We start from the raw sequence: 16,815 nt of genomic DNA, 5'->3' as shown, positions 1-16,815 counted from the left end.
AAGTCGTCCGTCGTCTCTGGTGCCGATGTTCCCGAGCAAGCTGAAAAGTCGTCAGTCGTTGCTGCTGCCGATGATCCCGAGAAATCAACTGCTGCCACTGAACGAGTCGAACATCCCGTCGTTTCTCAGCAAGTTGAGAACCCAGTCACCATTCTTGAACGAGTCGATCAGCTTCCCGAAGATGAGGAGAAATTACGAACTCCCGAACAAGTTGAGAAGAAGAAAGACGTATCAAATATGACAACAGACTCCGTCGCAGTCGTTGCTGAGAACGACGAGATTGTGGTGGATATAGACGATTTGATACATAGCTGTTGTAAAGAAAACGAAACCGGAGGGAGAGCAAGCAAAGCAAGCAAGCAAGACGTACGTGACGAGGACAAAAGACGACGGAAAGAACGCGATCCCAGTAGTAGCAACTTCAGAAGTAGCAGTAATAGCATCAGCAGCAGCGACGAGGATCGAGGACGCCGTAGGCACGACAACGAAAGAAAACGTTACCGTCACAGAAACAGCAGGAGTAAGAGCAGAAGCAGTAGCACCCAACGAAAACACCGGCGTCGTCAACGGAGCAGAAGCAGTAGCACCGAAATAAGTCACCGGCGTCGTTACCGCAGCAGCAGAAGTAGTAGCGGTGACAGATATCACCATCGTCGATCATACAGAAGTCGGAGCAGGTCCGACAGGCATCGTCATCACCATCGCCGCAGCAGAAGCAGAAGCAGCAGCAGACGAACGAATTACAAGAAACGCAAAATGTCTTCCGACTCTCACGCTACCACAATGAAGAGGGCGTCCCCTACTCCTGTGCAACCGGATGAAGAGCCTAAGAAGGCAAAGATAGATACCGAAGAAGCGTCCCCGAATGCTAAAGACGAACAGCTCCAACAGCTCCAACAGGTGCAGCAGGAGCAACGGGTTCCAGAGCAACAGCCAATTCAGGAGAAGCAAAGTCAGGACGAGCAAACCGATATGCAGGCTCCAGGTGTTTCTACTGAGCGTGAGGAAGTTCAAGAAGAAGAAGAAAAAGAAGAACAGATGCACCAAGACGCAAGTACACAACGAGAGGAAGATCTTAAAGAAAAAGAAGAACAGATGCACCAAGACGCAAGTACACAACGAGAGGAAGATCTTAAAGAAAAAGAAGAACAGATGCACCAAGACGCAAGTACACAACGAGAGGAAGATCTTAAAGAAAAAGAAGAACAGATGCACCAAGACGCAAGTACACAACGAGAGGAAGATCTTAAAGAAAAAGAAGAACAGATGCACCAAGACGCAAGTACACAACGAGAGGAAGATCTTAAAGAAAAAGAACAGATGCAGCAAGACGCAAGTACACAACGAGAGGAAGATCTTAAAGAAGAAGAAGATCAGACTCAATCTTGCCTCGAGTCGGACGAGGTGGTCGCATCGACGCCGTATGCTGCAGAACAATACATCACCAATACTACCGATGATGCAACCGACGACTCTGCTGATAAGACTGCTGATAATAAATAACATTCATCGTGCTATATGGTCTTGATCTTGCTATATATATAAGACGAGAGCGTGCGTGTGTGTGCGACTCGAAAAAGAAACTGCCATGGAAGAGCACACTTGTTGCACCCCGCTCTCGGGAGCAATGCCCACACCCCCCGACGCCTTACATTATCCGCGAGCGTATCCGCGAGCCGTACATCCCGAGCGGCTGCGCCGAGTTAGGCGTCGCTTGACGTTCGCCGAATGTACTCCCACCGCGAATGTTCGACCGGACATTGTGATGAAGATGCGAGTAAATCGCAAACCCAAAAGCGTGCCAGAGTCCCTGCTGAAGCGCGTCAGGCGCAGACTGCAATTTAACGACGATGATTCTACAGACTCTTCTTCCATAGAAGATACAAGCGGTAATTATGCTTCTCCGGTGGAGGCGTCGTGAACGACGACCGTCGTGACCAGAAAGAAGATGAACAGAAGAGCAGCGACAGCGCTACAGACTCTTCTTCCACAGAAGACAAGGCGTCGTGAACGACGACCGTCGTGACCAGAAAGAAGATGAACAGAAGAGCAGCGACAGCGCTACAGACTCTTCTTCCACAGAAGACACAGACACTGCAATGAATAATAAAAATATATATTTATTCTTCGTCAGTATAGGCGTCGTCTATACGGGTGAACGTCGTCATGCGATGTCCCCCCCTCTGAGTGCACTGGTGATTCGTAAAAAAAAAGGCTCTAATGAGGGTAACTATGTTGGCGAACGCTATAGCGTTCTTCCGGAGGCGTCGTGCAACGAAGAGCAGCGACAGCGCTAGACTTTTCTTCCATAGAAGACACAGACACTGCAATGAATAATAAAATATACATTTATTCTTCGTCAGTAGAAGCGTCGTCTGTGTCTGAGTCGTACTTTGTTGTGCTACGGGTGAACGTCGTCATGCGATATCCCACTTGCGATTCGTAACATGCTCTAATGAGGGTGACTATGTTGGCCAACGCTCTAGCGTTCTCGTTTCCATTCCCATCTTTGATCACGCGAAACGTAATGCATGTATCAATGGCGCACAATATATACACGTGCACGTCTTTCGTTGGGTCGTAATGTGATACACAAGGAAGGTTGGCGGACAATCCACTTGTCCCAACACCACCACCACCACCACCACTACTACTACTACTACTACTACTACTACTACTACTACTACTACTACTACTACTACTACTACTACTACTACTACTACTACTACTACTGCTATTACTACTACTACTCATTACTCCGTTGGGTAGGCAGCCAGAGTAATACTGGCGCTCGTCAGCCAGTTGCTGTTGGTTCTGTTGCTGCTGCAGCATCGTTGCCGTGGTGGTGTGGCCGAAATTTGTCAAGACAGTAAAGAAATTGCGTAGAAACGATCCCCAAGTGTGTGCGTTGCTGGTGCCCGCCATTGAAGCGGCGGCAGCAGCAATCGCAGCCGCAGCTTTCTGAGCCTTGCGTGCTCGTATCCTGTTTATAGAACCAGCGTCTACCATGGCAGCTGAATTCTTAATAACGTTCACGAATTCCCGAGCGGGAACTCTATCGGTAATGCAACTGTACCAGTCGTCGTGTTCGTTGTCTGGGGTGCCGTTTGGATCTTTATAAACGATAGTGTACATAGCGACGTGCGGTTCCATATTCTTCGCGAGACGGTGGTGCTGCTGTCCGCCAGCGGCACCCATCGTGGTGCTGGAGTTAGACATTTTTTTTATTAGGCAATCACAGCGGCAGCAACAATAGTAGGATTGCCCACCCAGCGTGAGTATCGTCGTGCGTAATCTCTCGCATCGTGCAAGCTGAAAGCAGACACTTCGGGTGCATAGGTGAAGGTGATGGAAGCATTTTCTGCGTTTTCGAAACGCACGGTGCTTGTATAATCATTGACGTTGTCATTTATGTAAGTCATTTCACCATTAAAATTGTGCAAACAGAGTAACGCTCTGTCTTCATCGTGTAGCGATTGAAATAGAGCGTTCGCGCTAGGAATTGCGAATTTCGCCGGAGAATACATTACGCGATTCCACGTTTCACCTACGTCCAAATCGGTGAGAATAGCGTCCACGAGACCGAAAGTGAATGTCGCAGTCGCCTTTACGGCATTTATCTTTTCTTGCGTACAGACAGCGTCGGCTTTTAGCGTATGTACACCACTGTCTTTGAGTGCCGCATCGACCGCGTTCGCTGACGCGTTCCCATCGCGGGAACCGAGATAAGTGATCGCGTTCTCTCGTAGGAAAGCCTTTACTTTCTGTATTAATTTCGATTCGACGTTCGAGTCGTAGTTTGCCACACCAGCGCTTTTTCAACTTATTCACGAACGCGTCACGCACTTCGCGGGAGACACATCCGCATTTAGAGACTAGAAAAGCGAGTATAGGTGGTACGATTGCATTTTGCGATATGTTCTCCATATCTGCGTGCACATTTGCCTTGTATAGATCCAGCAACAGCTTTCCAGCAACGAATACTTTGTCTCCATAAGCCATCTTTAACGCGTCGCAGTTGTCTAGCCACCGCGGACTGAGCACTAGCTGCGAAAGCAACGAGTCTGTGATCGAAGCTGCCACTTTCACGACGGGACGCTTGGCCACAAACACCTCGTTGAGCACGCGAAACGGTATGCGTGTTTCTGTGACGCAAATTGCAGCTATACATAGCGGTAGTAATGGATCCCACTTTGAACTGCCTCCTTTAGCGAATATAGAATGTGAATATTGTTGCGGCAGTTGTGGTGGCACTTGTGGAGGTTCGGGAGCTTGTATCAGGCGTGGAAACCAGTAACCCAGTCCCAATTCTAATGCTTCTTGATCAAGCGTTTTATGGCTCTGTATGTTTACGATGTTCCATCCGTTTGAATTTGCTGAAACGTGTTTATACGCGCTTTTCAACTGTGCAGGTAAAAGCGGAGGCCCGCCGTTTGGATTAATTAATTGGTGTCGTAGATTGAATAGCCATGCTCGAATCGCGAGTCGAAGTTGCTGGCGCTGCTGCTGCGGTTGCTGTCGTGAGGCGGGCATTTTTTTTTATCTCGAGTGCTATTCTTATTTTTCTGACGGTTGCATAGTACCGTAGAGTGTTCATATCATGAACAGTGGGGGGGGGGCGTGACTCTTTCTTTCCTTTCACAACATCCGGAGTATTCTGACACGATGAGTGGTGTGTGTTCTTATCTTGACTCCTGTAATATTGAACGCGGCATGGCGTATGCGTTTCTTATCTCGACTGATTATTTTCATTATTTTTTTTTCTTAGAATATCAGACTAACGCTGCACCTGCATTTTTTTTTATCTCTCGAGTGCTATTGTCTCTGATGATTGCACAGTACCGTAGAGTGTTCTTATCTCGGGGGGGGGGGGGGGTAACTCTTTCTATCCTTCCACAATATCCGGAGTAACACGATGAGTGGTGTGTGTTCTTATCTCGACTCCTGTAATATGAATGCGGCGTGGGGCATATGTGTTTCTTATCTCACTGTTTTTCATTATTTTTTTTTCTTCTAGAATATCTGGAGACTAACACTGCACCGTCTAGCGGCGGCTCCATATATATGAGTGTCGTGTATTCCGCATCGTCATAACTTCAGAGGAGACTGGCGACAGTTATTCGACTCCGGCGATTCCCCGATAGGAGGAATAGAAGATGGCAGCTCTGTCCTTTGCGGTCATCACAGGCACCCGTGCTGGCGAGGCAGACGGCAAGTGTGACACCATACCCAAAACTTCTGGGGTAAGTTTGACATCTTTTTTTCATATCTGGCAGGACAAATGTCCAAGTAAAATAGCCTATAATTGCTCCTAATGCTAGTCCGCACGCGACGTCTTCAACGTGATGCTTGTGATCAAATACGCGACTAGCTCCTATGCACATTGCCGCGACTGCAATCGTGCTTTGTAGCGCAAATATTACCACCGTTAACGAATGTAACGTCGCATGTCTTCGTTCTTGCAAGTATAGAATCATGAACGCAGCGGCGTAAGCAGAAAGGGAGGAGTGTCCTGACGGAAACGACAGTTTCAAATTGCGCAGCAAGTGTCTTGAAAGCTCGGTCGTACAGTGCAGAGACTGCGTGTATACCGTTTCATTACCGCGTTGACACGCGTCGGGTGCGCATAATGAGAGAAAGTGTGGTCTGGGTCTACCTACGCTGTACTTGATCGCGTCTGTCACAAATATAGTGACTAATGCTCCGACTATGAAACACAACAGATAGGCGTGTAATTTGCGAACTATGGAGGGTACGGATTTCTTGAAGCACAATAACGCGAGTTTCCCATCGCCACGCTCCTCACTCGAAGAATCACTCGAAGAAGCACTGTGCGATTTCCATTCTATGCAGCCCAATGTAAGGATCGGCAGTAGAAGGCACGTAGCGTATAGCATCGCGCCGGTAATTGTACTGTCTTTGTAATCGAGAGAAAGTGAGCGATCATCGCAAGAGATGCGTGTGTGTACGGGTCTCAGTGGCGAATAATATATCGCTAGCACGAGAATGGCGATTATTAATGTGGGTACTGCATGCATTCCTATAACGATCTCGTATTGAGTCATTTTTTTTTCCTCTCTGTCTTTTTTTTTTCGTTACAGATATGCTACATCATGCAAGAAATGCGTATGTTTATATACGCATATGAATTGAAAATGACCTCCGAGGGTAACGTGTTGCAACTGAGGAGCTCCGACGGCACTACACCATCGATGTCCTTTGAGCGTCTCACGAAAATTTTGAAGCCTAAGAAGATAGTATTCATCGGGAACAACCCATGTTACACCTACGATGGCAATGGAGAGAAGCGGTTCGGGGCAAGTGTGCGGGACTTTATTGTCGGCACGTATTTTGGACATCGCTTGTACAGTGACATCGTAAAGCAGGCACTGTTCGATTCGACGAGCAGTTCAGGCAGTAATCTCATCCAAGAAGTAAATGACAGGAGCACCGCGGAGCAGTGTGACGAGTTCTACGACGCGGTTAGACTGCGCACCAACATGCCAGTTGAATCAGTGCATGAGCTTTACGACATAGACGATGCGTTTTGCAAGGCAGAGATGGAGGTTCCGATCACCAACCCGGAGGATGAATGCGACGACGACATTAGTGACATTCCATGCGAGTGTTCCCCCATTGAGGACTTGCAAGACGTGGCCAAACGCTTGATTTACAATCATAACTTCATAAATGACCCCACGATTCACGAAATGCTACGGGGTGTGAGATGCTCCATGAAGAAGTGCCGACTAATTCGCAAGACAAACAGCGCTCACGTTGCCGAGAGTGTGCGCAAAGGCATGGTAGTGGCGTCTCAGAAGAGAGCTCAGTGGCTATCAGCAAGGCCTGATGAAGGCGATGTGAATCATATTATGATTGTGCTCAATGCAGCTTGCCAATGCACCAGTGTCAAGTGTCTAGAAGTACGGGACGTGACTACGCTCAATTTTGAAGCGAGCGAGCAACTGCAGTTTCGTCGGCTAAAGTCTTTAGTGATTGCTAATTGGGCAGCTACAATGAGTGCAATAATTAACATGTGCCATAACCTTACAATAGATTACTTCGAAATGGTGGATATGCCGTTGTGCATGTTCAACTGCAAATTTGAGAAACAGTTTGGTGATGCGAGTTCGCAGCGAACCAAGTGAGCATTCGCCACGAGCGCTCGCCTGCCGACGAGACGTTAATGTTGCTGAAGGACTTGAGTGCAGAAATGCTCCAAGGACTGATTCACTATGACAAGCTCGGTCGCGCAAAGGAGCTGTACGTTTCGTGTGTGGCTCAGTTTGTAGCCGTTCTGAATCGCATTCATCGCCGGTGCATGAAATCAGTGCTACATGCCATAAACTATATAATTAAGAACACCAAGCGCGTCACGCAGTCCGACCGGCTAGATCTGAACATCACAGACGACACTAGCGAGGCAGAACTGGCAAGCATACTAGCTGCAAAGTTAGGGAATTTGTACGCCGACGTTAGCCCTTGTCTGCCACTGAGCTGTGACTACACCAAGCGTCAGCGCTGGCGTCGTGGTGCGATGCAGTACTCCCTGTCTAGAAACAGTGCCGACGCGGACATGAGGCGAATCTTCTCAATTGAAATCATCGCTTTGGAAAAGGATGAGCGAGTGAAAGACCAAGTGGAGTATCTTGTGTCTGAGGTTGGAACGTACCCCATCACTTGCAAAAAATAAGTCAAGACTCGAGTGTTCGTCTACACGAATGATTTGAAGGGACTGCCTACACTTGAACAAGCAATAGGGCAAGAAGAGGCTACTCTCGTGATACTGGGATGTATCGACGTGGAACTGAGCTTGGTGAACGCCCATCGCATCCTGAACAGCAACGACGACAGCGTCGGTAATCTGGAACGATACATTGGTGCTGCAATTTCCATTTCAGTAAAGTGCACGTCTCAAGAAGAGTGTCCGAACGGCTCTTATATTTTGAATCGCATCGGGGAACTGTGCCGTACTCGACTGGACAGTTTGACCGTTGCATGTAAGCACTTCAATACTAACGTAAAGTGTGGCATGCGCGAGTTTCCGGAGTGTGCACTTGCAAGAGCGTTCAGTAAAGTCACTATCGACTCTTTAACGTGCAAGGTAGGAGACATGAACGACGACTGGATTGAGACTTTGGGTCGCAAGTTGATGGAGAACAATGCTTGCATGTTGCTGAACAACAGGCCTACTCATCTCGTGATCAAAGAGACTATGAGCTTGTTCAAGTACATTCCCATCACTTCCAGAGACATGGCATCTCACGACGACTCGTTCCTGACCGATCCTCTAGCCGTGAGATCGTTTGTGCGAACCAGTCCCCGCATCAAGTCTAACTCGCTGAACCGCCTACTGAGCATGCATTTGGGTGAAAATCGGGACGCAGGTCTGATGATGCCCATAGTCGATTTGAGCATAAAGATGGTCATGTCTAACGACCCGAAGTTTCTGTTTGGAGACCTGATGTACCTGATCTTCGGTCACTCATGACGGAATGCCAGACAATTTTGGCCCATGGACAGAGACTTTCTGCAAAACAATAGAAACGACTGGATCAAGACTAGACAGACAGTCTTGAAATGGGAAGACATTAAGATGCGAATGGAGAGGTGCACCAGCGACGATGTTTCTATGGTGTGAGCGACATTCCCCAACAGCGTGCATTTATTCCTGAGTGTTGTGACTGAGGAGAAACACCAGAAACGTAGTAAGCTCTTGGTTCCATTTGAAGAAAGTGTCAAGCGGGTGCGTCACAACGATGACAGTGACATTGCCGGTGAAATTACAGATGATAGTGAAACGGATGAGTTAAGTGACAATGGAGAACAACAAGAGGATCAAATGCAATGTGTAAGGTTTCAAGTGGTAACGGAGGAAGAAAAACGAAACAGCAGCAGCAACATTGGCGCAGTAAAGCATGAAGTAGAAATCATGAGCGACGCCATGAGCAGCGGTAGCAGCATCAGCTGCGGTAGCGGTGGTGTGATAATAGAAGAGCCTCAAGAGCACCTGCAGCGCCTTCGGAGCCAGGAACTGCGGAACGAGCAGCAACGTGTCCAATTTACTGTAATCGACACTATTTTTCATGATGTTAATGTTGAACATGATTGTGCTATGTTAATGAATAGTATAGATATACAAGATGTCATTGTAATTAGTGACGAAGAGGATAACTAGGCATGTGTGTATATAGTCAATAAATAAAAAAAATTCAGTATACACTCAGCTACGGTAGCGGTGGTGTGATAATAGAAGAGCCTCAAGAGCACCTGCAGCGCCTTCGGAGCCAGGAACTGCGGAACGAGCAGCAACGTGTCCAATTTACGGTAATTGACACTATTCTTCATGATGTTAATGTTGAACATGATTGTGCTATGTTAATGACTAGTATAGATATACAAGATGTCATTGTAATTAGTGACGAAGAGGATAACTAGACGTGTGTATATATTGTGTAAAAAAAATAAAAAAATTCAGTATACACTACATTCTCCGTCCTTTCTTCTTTTTTTTCTTCTTGTAGGAGGATGAGGATTACCTGTCGGTTACTACCGAAGATCTCCACCTGGACGATTTTGTAAACGACGACACTATTTTCGAAATAGTGAACATGAACATACAAGACTTAACGGCTATAGTCTTGCGTGAATTTACAAACGAGGACTTTGCAGTATGCGAAGTGAATGCACAGGACCAGATCCTGGAAACAAAGAACGTAACGGTGCGACCGTCTAACCGGCACAGGAGACGACAGCCAAATTCCAATTGTAGTGAATACGGTGCCATGCGAAAGTCTAAACGTAGGCGAAAGCCCAGCTCCAAGTATGGTATCGAGTATGATACACAAACTCGACGAAAATCGAAAAAGAAGGCATTAGACTTGAAAAAGATGAGTCTGGAAGAGTTTCAGAATTTTTTGCGAAGCGATTCTACATTGGAGGATAGCTCAAATGATGAAAGTACAACAATGCCGTTAGAAGATCACTGCTATAGCCGCAGCATCGCGTAAAAAAAAATTAAAGTTGTTCATTCCATCATAGCGGCTATATATATATACGAATTGTATATATATATGTTATAAATTCCATCACAACGGCTACATGAGAATTGTTAATAAAAAAAAATTATACATTCCAAGGCATTAGACTTGAAAAAAAAAGATGAGTCTGGAAGAGTTTCAGCATTTTTTTTGCGAAGCGATTCTACATTGGAGGATAGCTCAAATGATGAAAGTACAACAACGCCGTTGGAAGATGTAAAAAAAAAATTAAAGTTGTTCATTCCATCATAGCAGCTACATATATACGAATTGTATGTATATATATATATTGTAAATTCCATCACAACGGCTACATGAGAATTGTGAATAAAAAAAATTATATATTCCACCACTACGTGTGCATGTGTGCTCAACTCGGTCGTCCGTTTTTTTTTTTCAACAAAAGTCTCGGGTGCAATCTTTATTCCCTCTTCGTGTAATGTAGCAGCAGGATCTTTATTCCAAAGACTTGGACTCGGGGTGGTGCAAATAGGGGGGGGATGTAGTAGGATCTTTATTTTTTTGTCACAGACGCAGTCACATGCGCAATCAAGATTCAGGTGCAATGTAATAGACGTTTGTCACAGATGCAGTCACAGGCGCGGTCAAGATTCAGGTGCAATGTAATAGACGTATGGATTGGCGTCGCGTACGAGTAACTTGTATGTAGCGGGATCGTACTGTAAAGATGACTTGATCAAGCGACCACCGACGTGCTTGCGAGTTGCAATCCGAACCATATCCCAGGTGCTCTCTTTATGTCTCAGCCTGGAATAGTACGGGGACGCGAGTAATGCTTTGGTGACGTGCTCGTTCTTACGCTCATAAGGACGCGCATTAGCCTCGTTCCGCACCGCGTCGTTGTGCGTGGTGTACTGCTGAAGGTGCGCGACTAGATCAGTTTCCATCACTCGCGACTCTCCTGCGTCGTCTCTCCCTCTGCTGCTTTTTTGCGAGAGGACGTCGCGAGGCGCAGCACGCTTTCTGTGCATACCGTTTGGCTATACACCCTAGCGTGCCTTCGGGGCACACGGGACACGCACACACCGTTACTTTTCCACGCCTCAAACGTTCACTAACGCACTCCTGACACGCGCAGTAACTAGTCTTATTTAATGGCGGAATGGAAGATATTTTGAGACTTTGTACGTCCAACGTGCAATGCTCTGTGTGTGCGTGTTGCGGATCACCCGTAAAATTTTGTCGAAACGAGTCCCCTATGAGGTCCACTATCGCTCTGCGTACGTCGGAACGGTGGCAGCGCTCACAATCCGTGTACACACCGTTCAGGACGGTGCCACACGAAAGTTTAGCCGTGAAATATTTTGTGCGGGCGAGCGGCTCGTTGTCGTCGTAACTGTAGTGATTGCAAGGCGGCAGCGTCCCCGTCATGTATTTGATCGATTGCGGTGGCACTGTATATATGTATGATGATGCGCGCGGAGACCGGTTTTTTTTGGAGGAGGAAGATAAGATGTATCTAGATTACATTATCGGATTACTTGAAAGATGGGGGGTGTCGTCGAGAGACAGGCGGAGCCAGCGTACAGTCGTGATCATGGACGACCCGTGGTTGGATCAGACTGCGATGTCGTGCCCCGAGTACTTCAGCACGGACGACTGCGGCGTGGCCGGTTCCAAAGGAACTGTAAAGGGAGTTGGCAGATATCTATTGTCGACTGTCGTGTACCTGCTCACTGCATGGAGGAGTAAGATTTTGGACTGCATCACATGCCCGAAAGACATCGTTGACAGGCTCTGCATCGCGTATCCTCGACTATCTCGCAAGAACATTTCGGACCACGTACACTTTGTAACTTCTTCTTGCGCAGCATCCGCAGCCACGTCGTCCACAACCGACATCGCGACAACAACCAAGTCCAAAGTGAACAACGACTCTGCCATCTCCTTTCATTACCGCGTGCTGAACAAGTACATGGGGAACCGCATAGCCGAAGTGATCAACGCCATCATTGTGCGTCCCGAACGCTCGACTCGCCACCCTTACATATGCGGCGGTGGCAACGACGATCTGCTGCCAATAGAGGCGAAAAATTGGTACGTGTACTCTCATGCTCACTTGGAACGCGTCATCGACCACGTCTTTCGGACGTGTGGCAGCATTATCGGCAGCAGCGGCAGCGACGCTATCGTGGTTACCGGAGAGTATAGCAACGAGTTCTGCTCAGTTCACGTTAAAGACGATCAGTACGTTACAACGTACACACGCAATTGCAACTTAAGAGAATGCTTCGCATGATGACTCCCAAATGGTGGTGGGGCGGTGTGGACGAGAAAATTGTCGGCGTGTACGTAGATTACACTTACGCCAACAGCGCTTACGGGCATCGCAACAACTACCAATACGTTCCTCCGCCTGCCACTGGAGCCAGTACCGACATCAATTTCGACAGCACGAGTAAAGTGGTGTACGAAGTGATTGTGAATGGCAAAGACAGAGTCTTGATCACGGATAGGTTGGTTGATTCGAAACTGCTACAGGACGTACTCGTCAACGAATGGTTTGTGTTTCCCACTCAGCATCATCAACATTGTCAACAGCAGCAGCAGCAGCAGCAGCAACAGCTCTCGCAGTCGCAGCAGCATACAAATGAGTGTGGCGGTGATGGTGGTGGTAGGAAACGAAAGAGAAGAGACATTCTAGACATTCTTTTATCGGACGAAGACGACGAAGAAGAAGAAGAAATAGAAGAGGATGAAGACATCGATGACGAGGGTGGAAAATATGAACCGTGGCAACAACAACGGCAATCGGAAGGAGAACAGCAGCAGCAGCAAGAAAGCAGCATGTGGGGCAGGATATGCAGCGCCCTAGAAGCTGTAATTCTGTCGTACGTTCTCCTCGATGGCGATGAACGTGAGAGACTGCCACCAGAACTACGACTACTGGCGACAAACGGGACCGAGGTATCGACACATTCCGTCGCGGCTACGGTGGTAGCGATGTTGGACCAGCACTCGTGCGTCATTGCTACCGCAGACAAGAGAACTCTAGACTGTAATAGAGATTCTTCATCAGCAACAACAACGACTGCCACAGCAGAGTCGTACGTGACTGTGTGCATATGCACTCGATCCTTTCATTGCGACCGCAAACGACTGGTGAGTGCGCTGCGTACGCATCTGTTCGATAGGATAAGGCCCCACCTCGCATCGTTGGATTCAGTTTCCATGACCAAGAGAGAATTCAAGGTGGTTGCACACTTGCTACGCTACGGGTATGATGCTTTCGCTGGCATGGTGAAACGCCTCAAGTGCGTGCACGTTCCCTACACCATTCCCAACTGTGACATCGAGTACGTGAACATGGTGCTGAACAGCGTGTCGCCTCACAGCATCTACCGCAAACGGTTGGACAAGAACATTGTCACGACATATTCGAGACGGGCTCGTATCGTGTGGTTCAACCACGTAGCATCGTGCAGTCCCATAGTGCTGGTGGACTACGCCAACAGTGGAAACGTGTATTACTTCTACAAGACGTCCGCACCGTACTTGCACACGTTCGTCACGTAAATCATCCCCAACACACACAGAGACTTGCTCCGATGCAGCTCGAACTGCATGTGTTGCCTTCATCGAGAACTGGTGGTGGATGTTGGGCACACATTTCTAGACTTTTTCACGCTGGTCGTAGTACACGCATCCGTCATACACCAGCGAACCAACAACAACAACAACAACAAAGGAAACAGTTCCTACAAGAGACAGAGAATAGATTTCGTGTTCTGGGAAGGAAAAGGTATGGAATGTAACGACGACTTCAAGGCTTCATTTGAACGTTCCATCTGTCTGCCCATGACTTGTCCTCCTGACCAATCGCATGCCACCGTAATTCTAGACATGAATGACCCGGGCCGCATGCTATTCGATCGTCGGATACGATACAGTGTGGATACGCGTCCTCCGTCAAGCACTACCACCAGTACCGCTGCTACAGCACCAACAACGACGACGTCGACTACAACGCCGGCGTGGTGGACGTCCACTAGAAGTCTACTGGGAGGCAGATTCACACCGAGCGAGATGGTCGCGATCGGCAAAGTGTTCACCACAGAGAGAATAGGCGGCTGCAAACAATACGACGGGGCCAGAGCGGTGGTATACGCGTATATGTCCACGCATCACAGCATGCACGTGTTTGAGGCTATTACCGTTACATATATGACTGATGTTCCCACACGACGGTGTTACTCGTCGTACAGAGATCTGGTCAACGACCGCATGGGCTGGGCCGCTTCCATGCACAGACGCCCCACCAACGAGTGGACGCGAAGAGACGTCCTTCGCATCGTGACAGACACCGCCGCGTGTGTGTTATCGGGCGGCATCGATTTGAAGGCCCCGATTCAATCGGTGACACCAGTGACTTTCGAGACACTAGCGTATCTAAAGATCCTAACGAATGAAAGACCCATCACGGTAGGTGAACGAGCATGCACTATGGGACTTCATGCTTTTGTGGAACACCACTACGAGAAGAATATGGACGCGCGACGCGTGGACGGTCTGGCCCAAGTTCTAGCTCGCAACGTGATCAACGGTGCTGCCGTGATACAAGCCGTGTTGAACGACGATCCCAATGAGGACAAAACAGCCCGGTGGTGCAAAATCAGAGACAGAATAGGCGTTGACAACATGGACGATTTGTTGGAGAGATTGGGCGTTATGCTTTTTTGCAGCGTAACACCAACCTATAGAGCAACCACAAATTGCAGTATAATCGTGTAAATAAAGAATTATTATTATTGCAATCGGAGTGTGATTGTCATATATATATAGACGTTCGTTGTGTAACGGCAATGGATGTCGTTCAGACGCTTATTATTCGCGTATCCTCCATATGCAACAGTGTATAACGCCGCTGTATTGGAATAGTGTTCAAAAAAAAAATGACAGTGTGGACAAGCAGAGACATGTCTAGGCATACATACTTTTTTTTTATTTGTTTTTCAAATGTTCGTTCGTATCATCGTCTACTTTACACACACACACACACACACTTACTGATAATTCTTGGCACTGCGTGGTTTTTTTTAATGTTTATTCGTATGCGCTGATAATTCTTGGCACTGCGCGGTGTAGATTATTTTTTTTTAATGTTTATTCGTATGCGCTGATAATTCTTGGCACTGGGTGGTGTAGATTATTCTTTTTTTTTAATGTTTATTCGTATGCGCTGATAATTCTTGGCACTGCGCGGTGTAGATTATTCTTTTTTTTTAATGTTTATTCGTATGCGCTGATAATTCTTGGCACTGCGCAGTGTAAATTATTCTTTATTTTTTTTACGCTTATTCGTATGTGGCGCCACGCTACGACGATCTTCATGTGTGAACGTGCTTCACATCGAAAAGTACACAGTCACGCCGGTTCTTGAACACGTGACTAGAATCGATCCGTATCTTATATATACACACCCTACAATTTTTTTTTTAAGCATTCGCTGCGATGGACACAGACTCGGCTACATCGTCCGTGGCACTCGCGGATAATGACGACGACGGCAATGTCGGAGGCAGTGGCGGCGACAGCGCAACGACACCGCCACCTCCCAGGGTCGAAGGCAGTGGCGGCGACAGCGCAACGACACCGCCACCTCCCAGGGTCGAAGGCAGTGGCGGCGACAGCGCAACGACACCGCCACCTCCCAGGGTCGAAGGCAGTGGCGGCGACAGCGCAACGACACCGCCACCTCCCAGGCTTCTACCATACACTAGGTACGCAAGTCCGCCGCATATCGTGCAACAAACGATAGGCTTTCTTTTACTTCATTTTGAACTAGACTGGGTGAAATCCATCACGGAACGTATCTGTGCAGCCAATCGGTCAGATTCGTGGCAGGTCATACAGAATGCCATTGAAGACGTTGTGCACCAGTTGGAATCAGAAAGAGGAGGAGAAGAAAGGGGAATGAGAGTTCAAATCCCGACTTTGGCAGCCTATGAGGACGAAAGCGAGCCTTTTCTACCGGGTGCCATGCCCATATTGCAAGCATGGAGTTGCGGTTGGTGGGCTCTTCAAAGAATTGGACCAACTGCCGTGCTGACAAATGAAGTAATAGAACGAATGGACCCACGCAAGCAAAGACCGGTAGATGGCGGCGACGAGGACGCATTTTTAGCAACGGTAGAATCCGGTCGTTTGAGGGGTACACATGTGGACCTAGCTGTTATAGAAATTGTCATCGTGGAATTGACCGCTACGATGGTGCGTGTACTCAGTGTGTGGAACAGGGAACGACCGAGTGCTACTGTCATTCTGAAGTTTCGCTCAAGTACAGCGTTTGTCACATCAGCCAAAGACCAGCAGCAACGTTGCTGCCCCGACGTAACAAACTTGGCAATACATGTGGATGAAATGTCCACCGCCTTTGTAACCGCGTTGGATGAATGCTTCAGTTTCGCTCCAGCTGAGAGCCTCCAAATCCACGCAAAATGCTGGCGACTGGACAGTGCCGACAACCTGACTATTTTCGAACGGGCCGCGTCAACTCACGCTCTCGACACCGTTTGTGAAGCGCGTCGCTAACTTTTTAGCCACGGTGTCGTCGACGTGCAACCATGTACTGCCCCAATTTGGGCTTAGGACTGTGTCGCCAACCGACTTCGCCCGTCTTACTGCTAGCAAGACTGGCAGTAATTCATTTTCCAGAGTCTATCTCAGTGAGTGCAAGCATCCAATGCGTCCGGAGATTATGAAAGCTGTGTGTCAGGTAGCATCGGAGTGTGTTGTTATAGAGCATCGATTTTCT

General features: G+C 47.9%; 2 protein-coding genes and 1 pseudogene across 3 annotated transcripts; 1 reads left to right on the top strand and 2 right to left on the bottom strand.

Annotated features, from left to right (window-relative positions):
• LOC126534861 (uncharacterized) overlaps nucleotides 1-16,815 on the bottom strand; it is a 117,205-nt pseudogene that overhangs the window by 63,011 nt on the left and 37,379 nt on the right.
• On the top strand, nucleotides 3,869-11,682 carry LOC129385775 (uncharacterized). 2 transcript variants are annotated; one of them, XR_011895671.1, is made up of 3 exons: nucleotides 3,869-5,243; nucleotides 6,102-9,327; nucleotides 9,525-11,682. XR_011895671.1 is itself a non-coding variant. In XM_072289201.1 (2 exons), the coding sequence occupies exons 1-2, from the start codon at nucleotides 5,157-5,159 to the stop codon at nucleotides 7,146-7,148; spliced, it is 1,134 nt and encodes a 377-aa protein (XP_072145302.1). In that variant the 5' UTR covers nucleotides 3,869-5,156; the 3' UTR covers nucleotides 7,149-9,506. The 2 variants fall into 2 exon arrangements, 1 of the variants encoding a protein (XP_072145302.1); XM_072289201.1 differs by lacking the exon at nucleotides 9,525-11,682 and having other exon boundaries at nucleotides 6,102-9,506.
• LOC140219413 (phospholipid phosphatase 3-like) lies at nucleotides 5,265-6,108 on the bottom strand (the record flags this gene model as incomplete). Its single annotated transcript, XM_072289202.1, has 1 exon — nucleotides 5,265-6,108. A coding segment is annotated over exon 1 (801 nt), but the record flags the coding sequence as incomplete, so codon positions are not given.

This window comes from Dermacentor andersoni, chromosome 7 (genome assembly GCF_023375885.2).
Source record: "Dermacentor andersoni chromosome 7, qqDerAnde1_hic_scaffold, whole genome shotgun sequence".
In the NCBI taxonomy this organism is placed as follows: domain Eukaryota; kingdom Metazoa; phylum Arthropoda; class Arachnida; order Ixodida; family Ixodidae; genus Dermacentor; species Dermacentor andersoni.
This window is presented reverse-complemented; position numbering and strand designations above follow the sequence as displayed.

Coding starts and splice junctions, on each gene's coding strand:
- LOC129385775 (XM_072289201.1), top strand. CDS start 5,157: ATGGCAGCTCTGTCCTTTGCGGTCATCACAGGCACCCGTGCTGGCGAG. Junction 5,244..6,101: donor CCATACCCAAAACTTCTGGG/GTAAGTTTGACA, acceptor TTTTCGTTACAG/ATATGCTACATCATGCAAGA.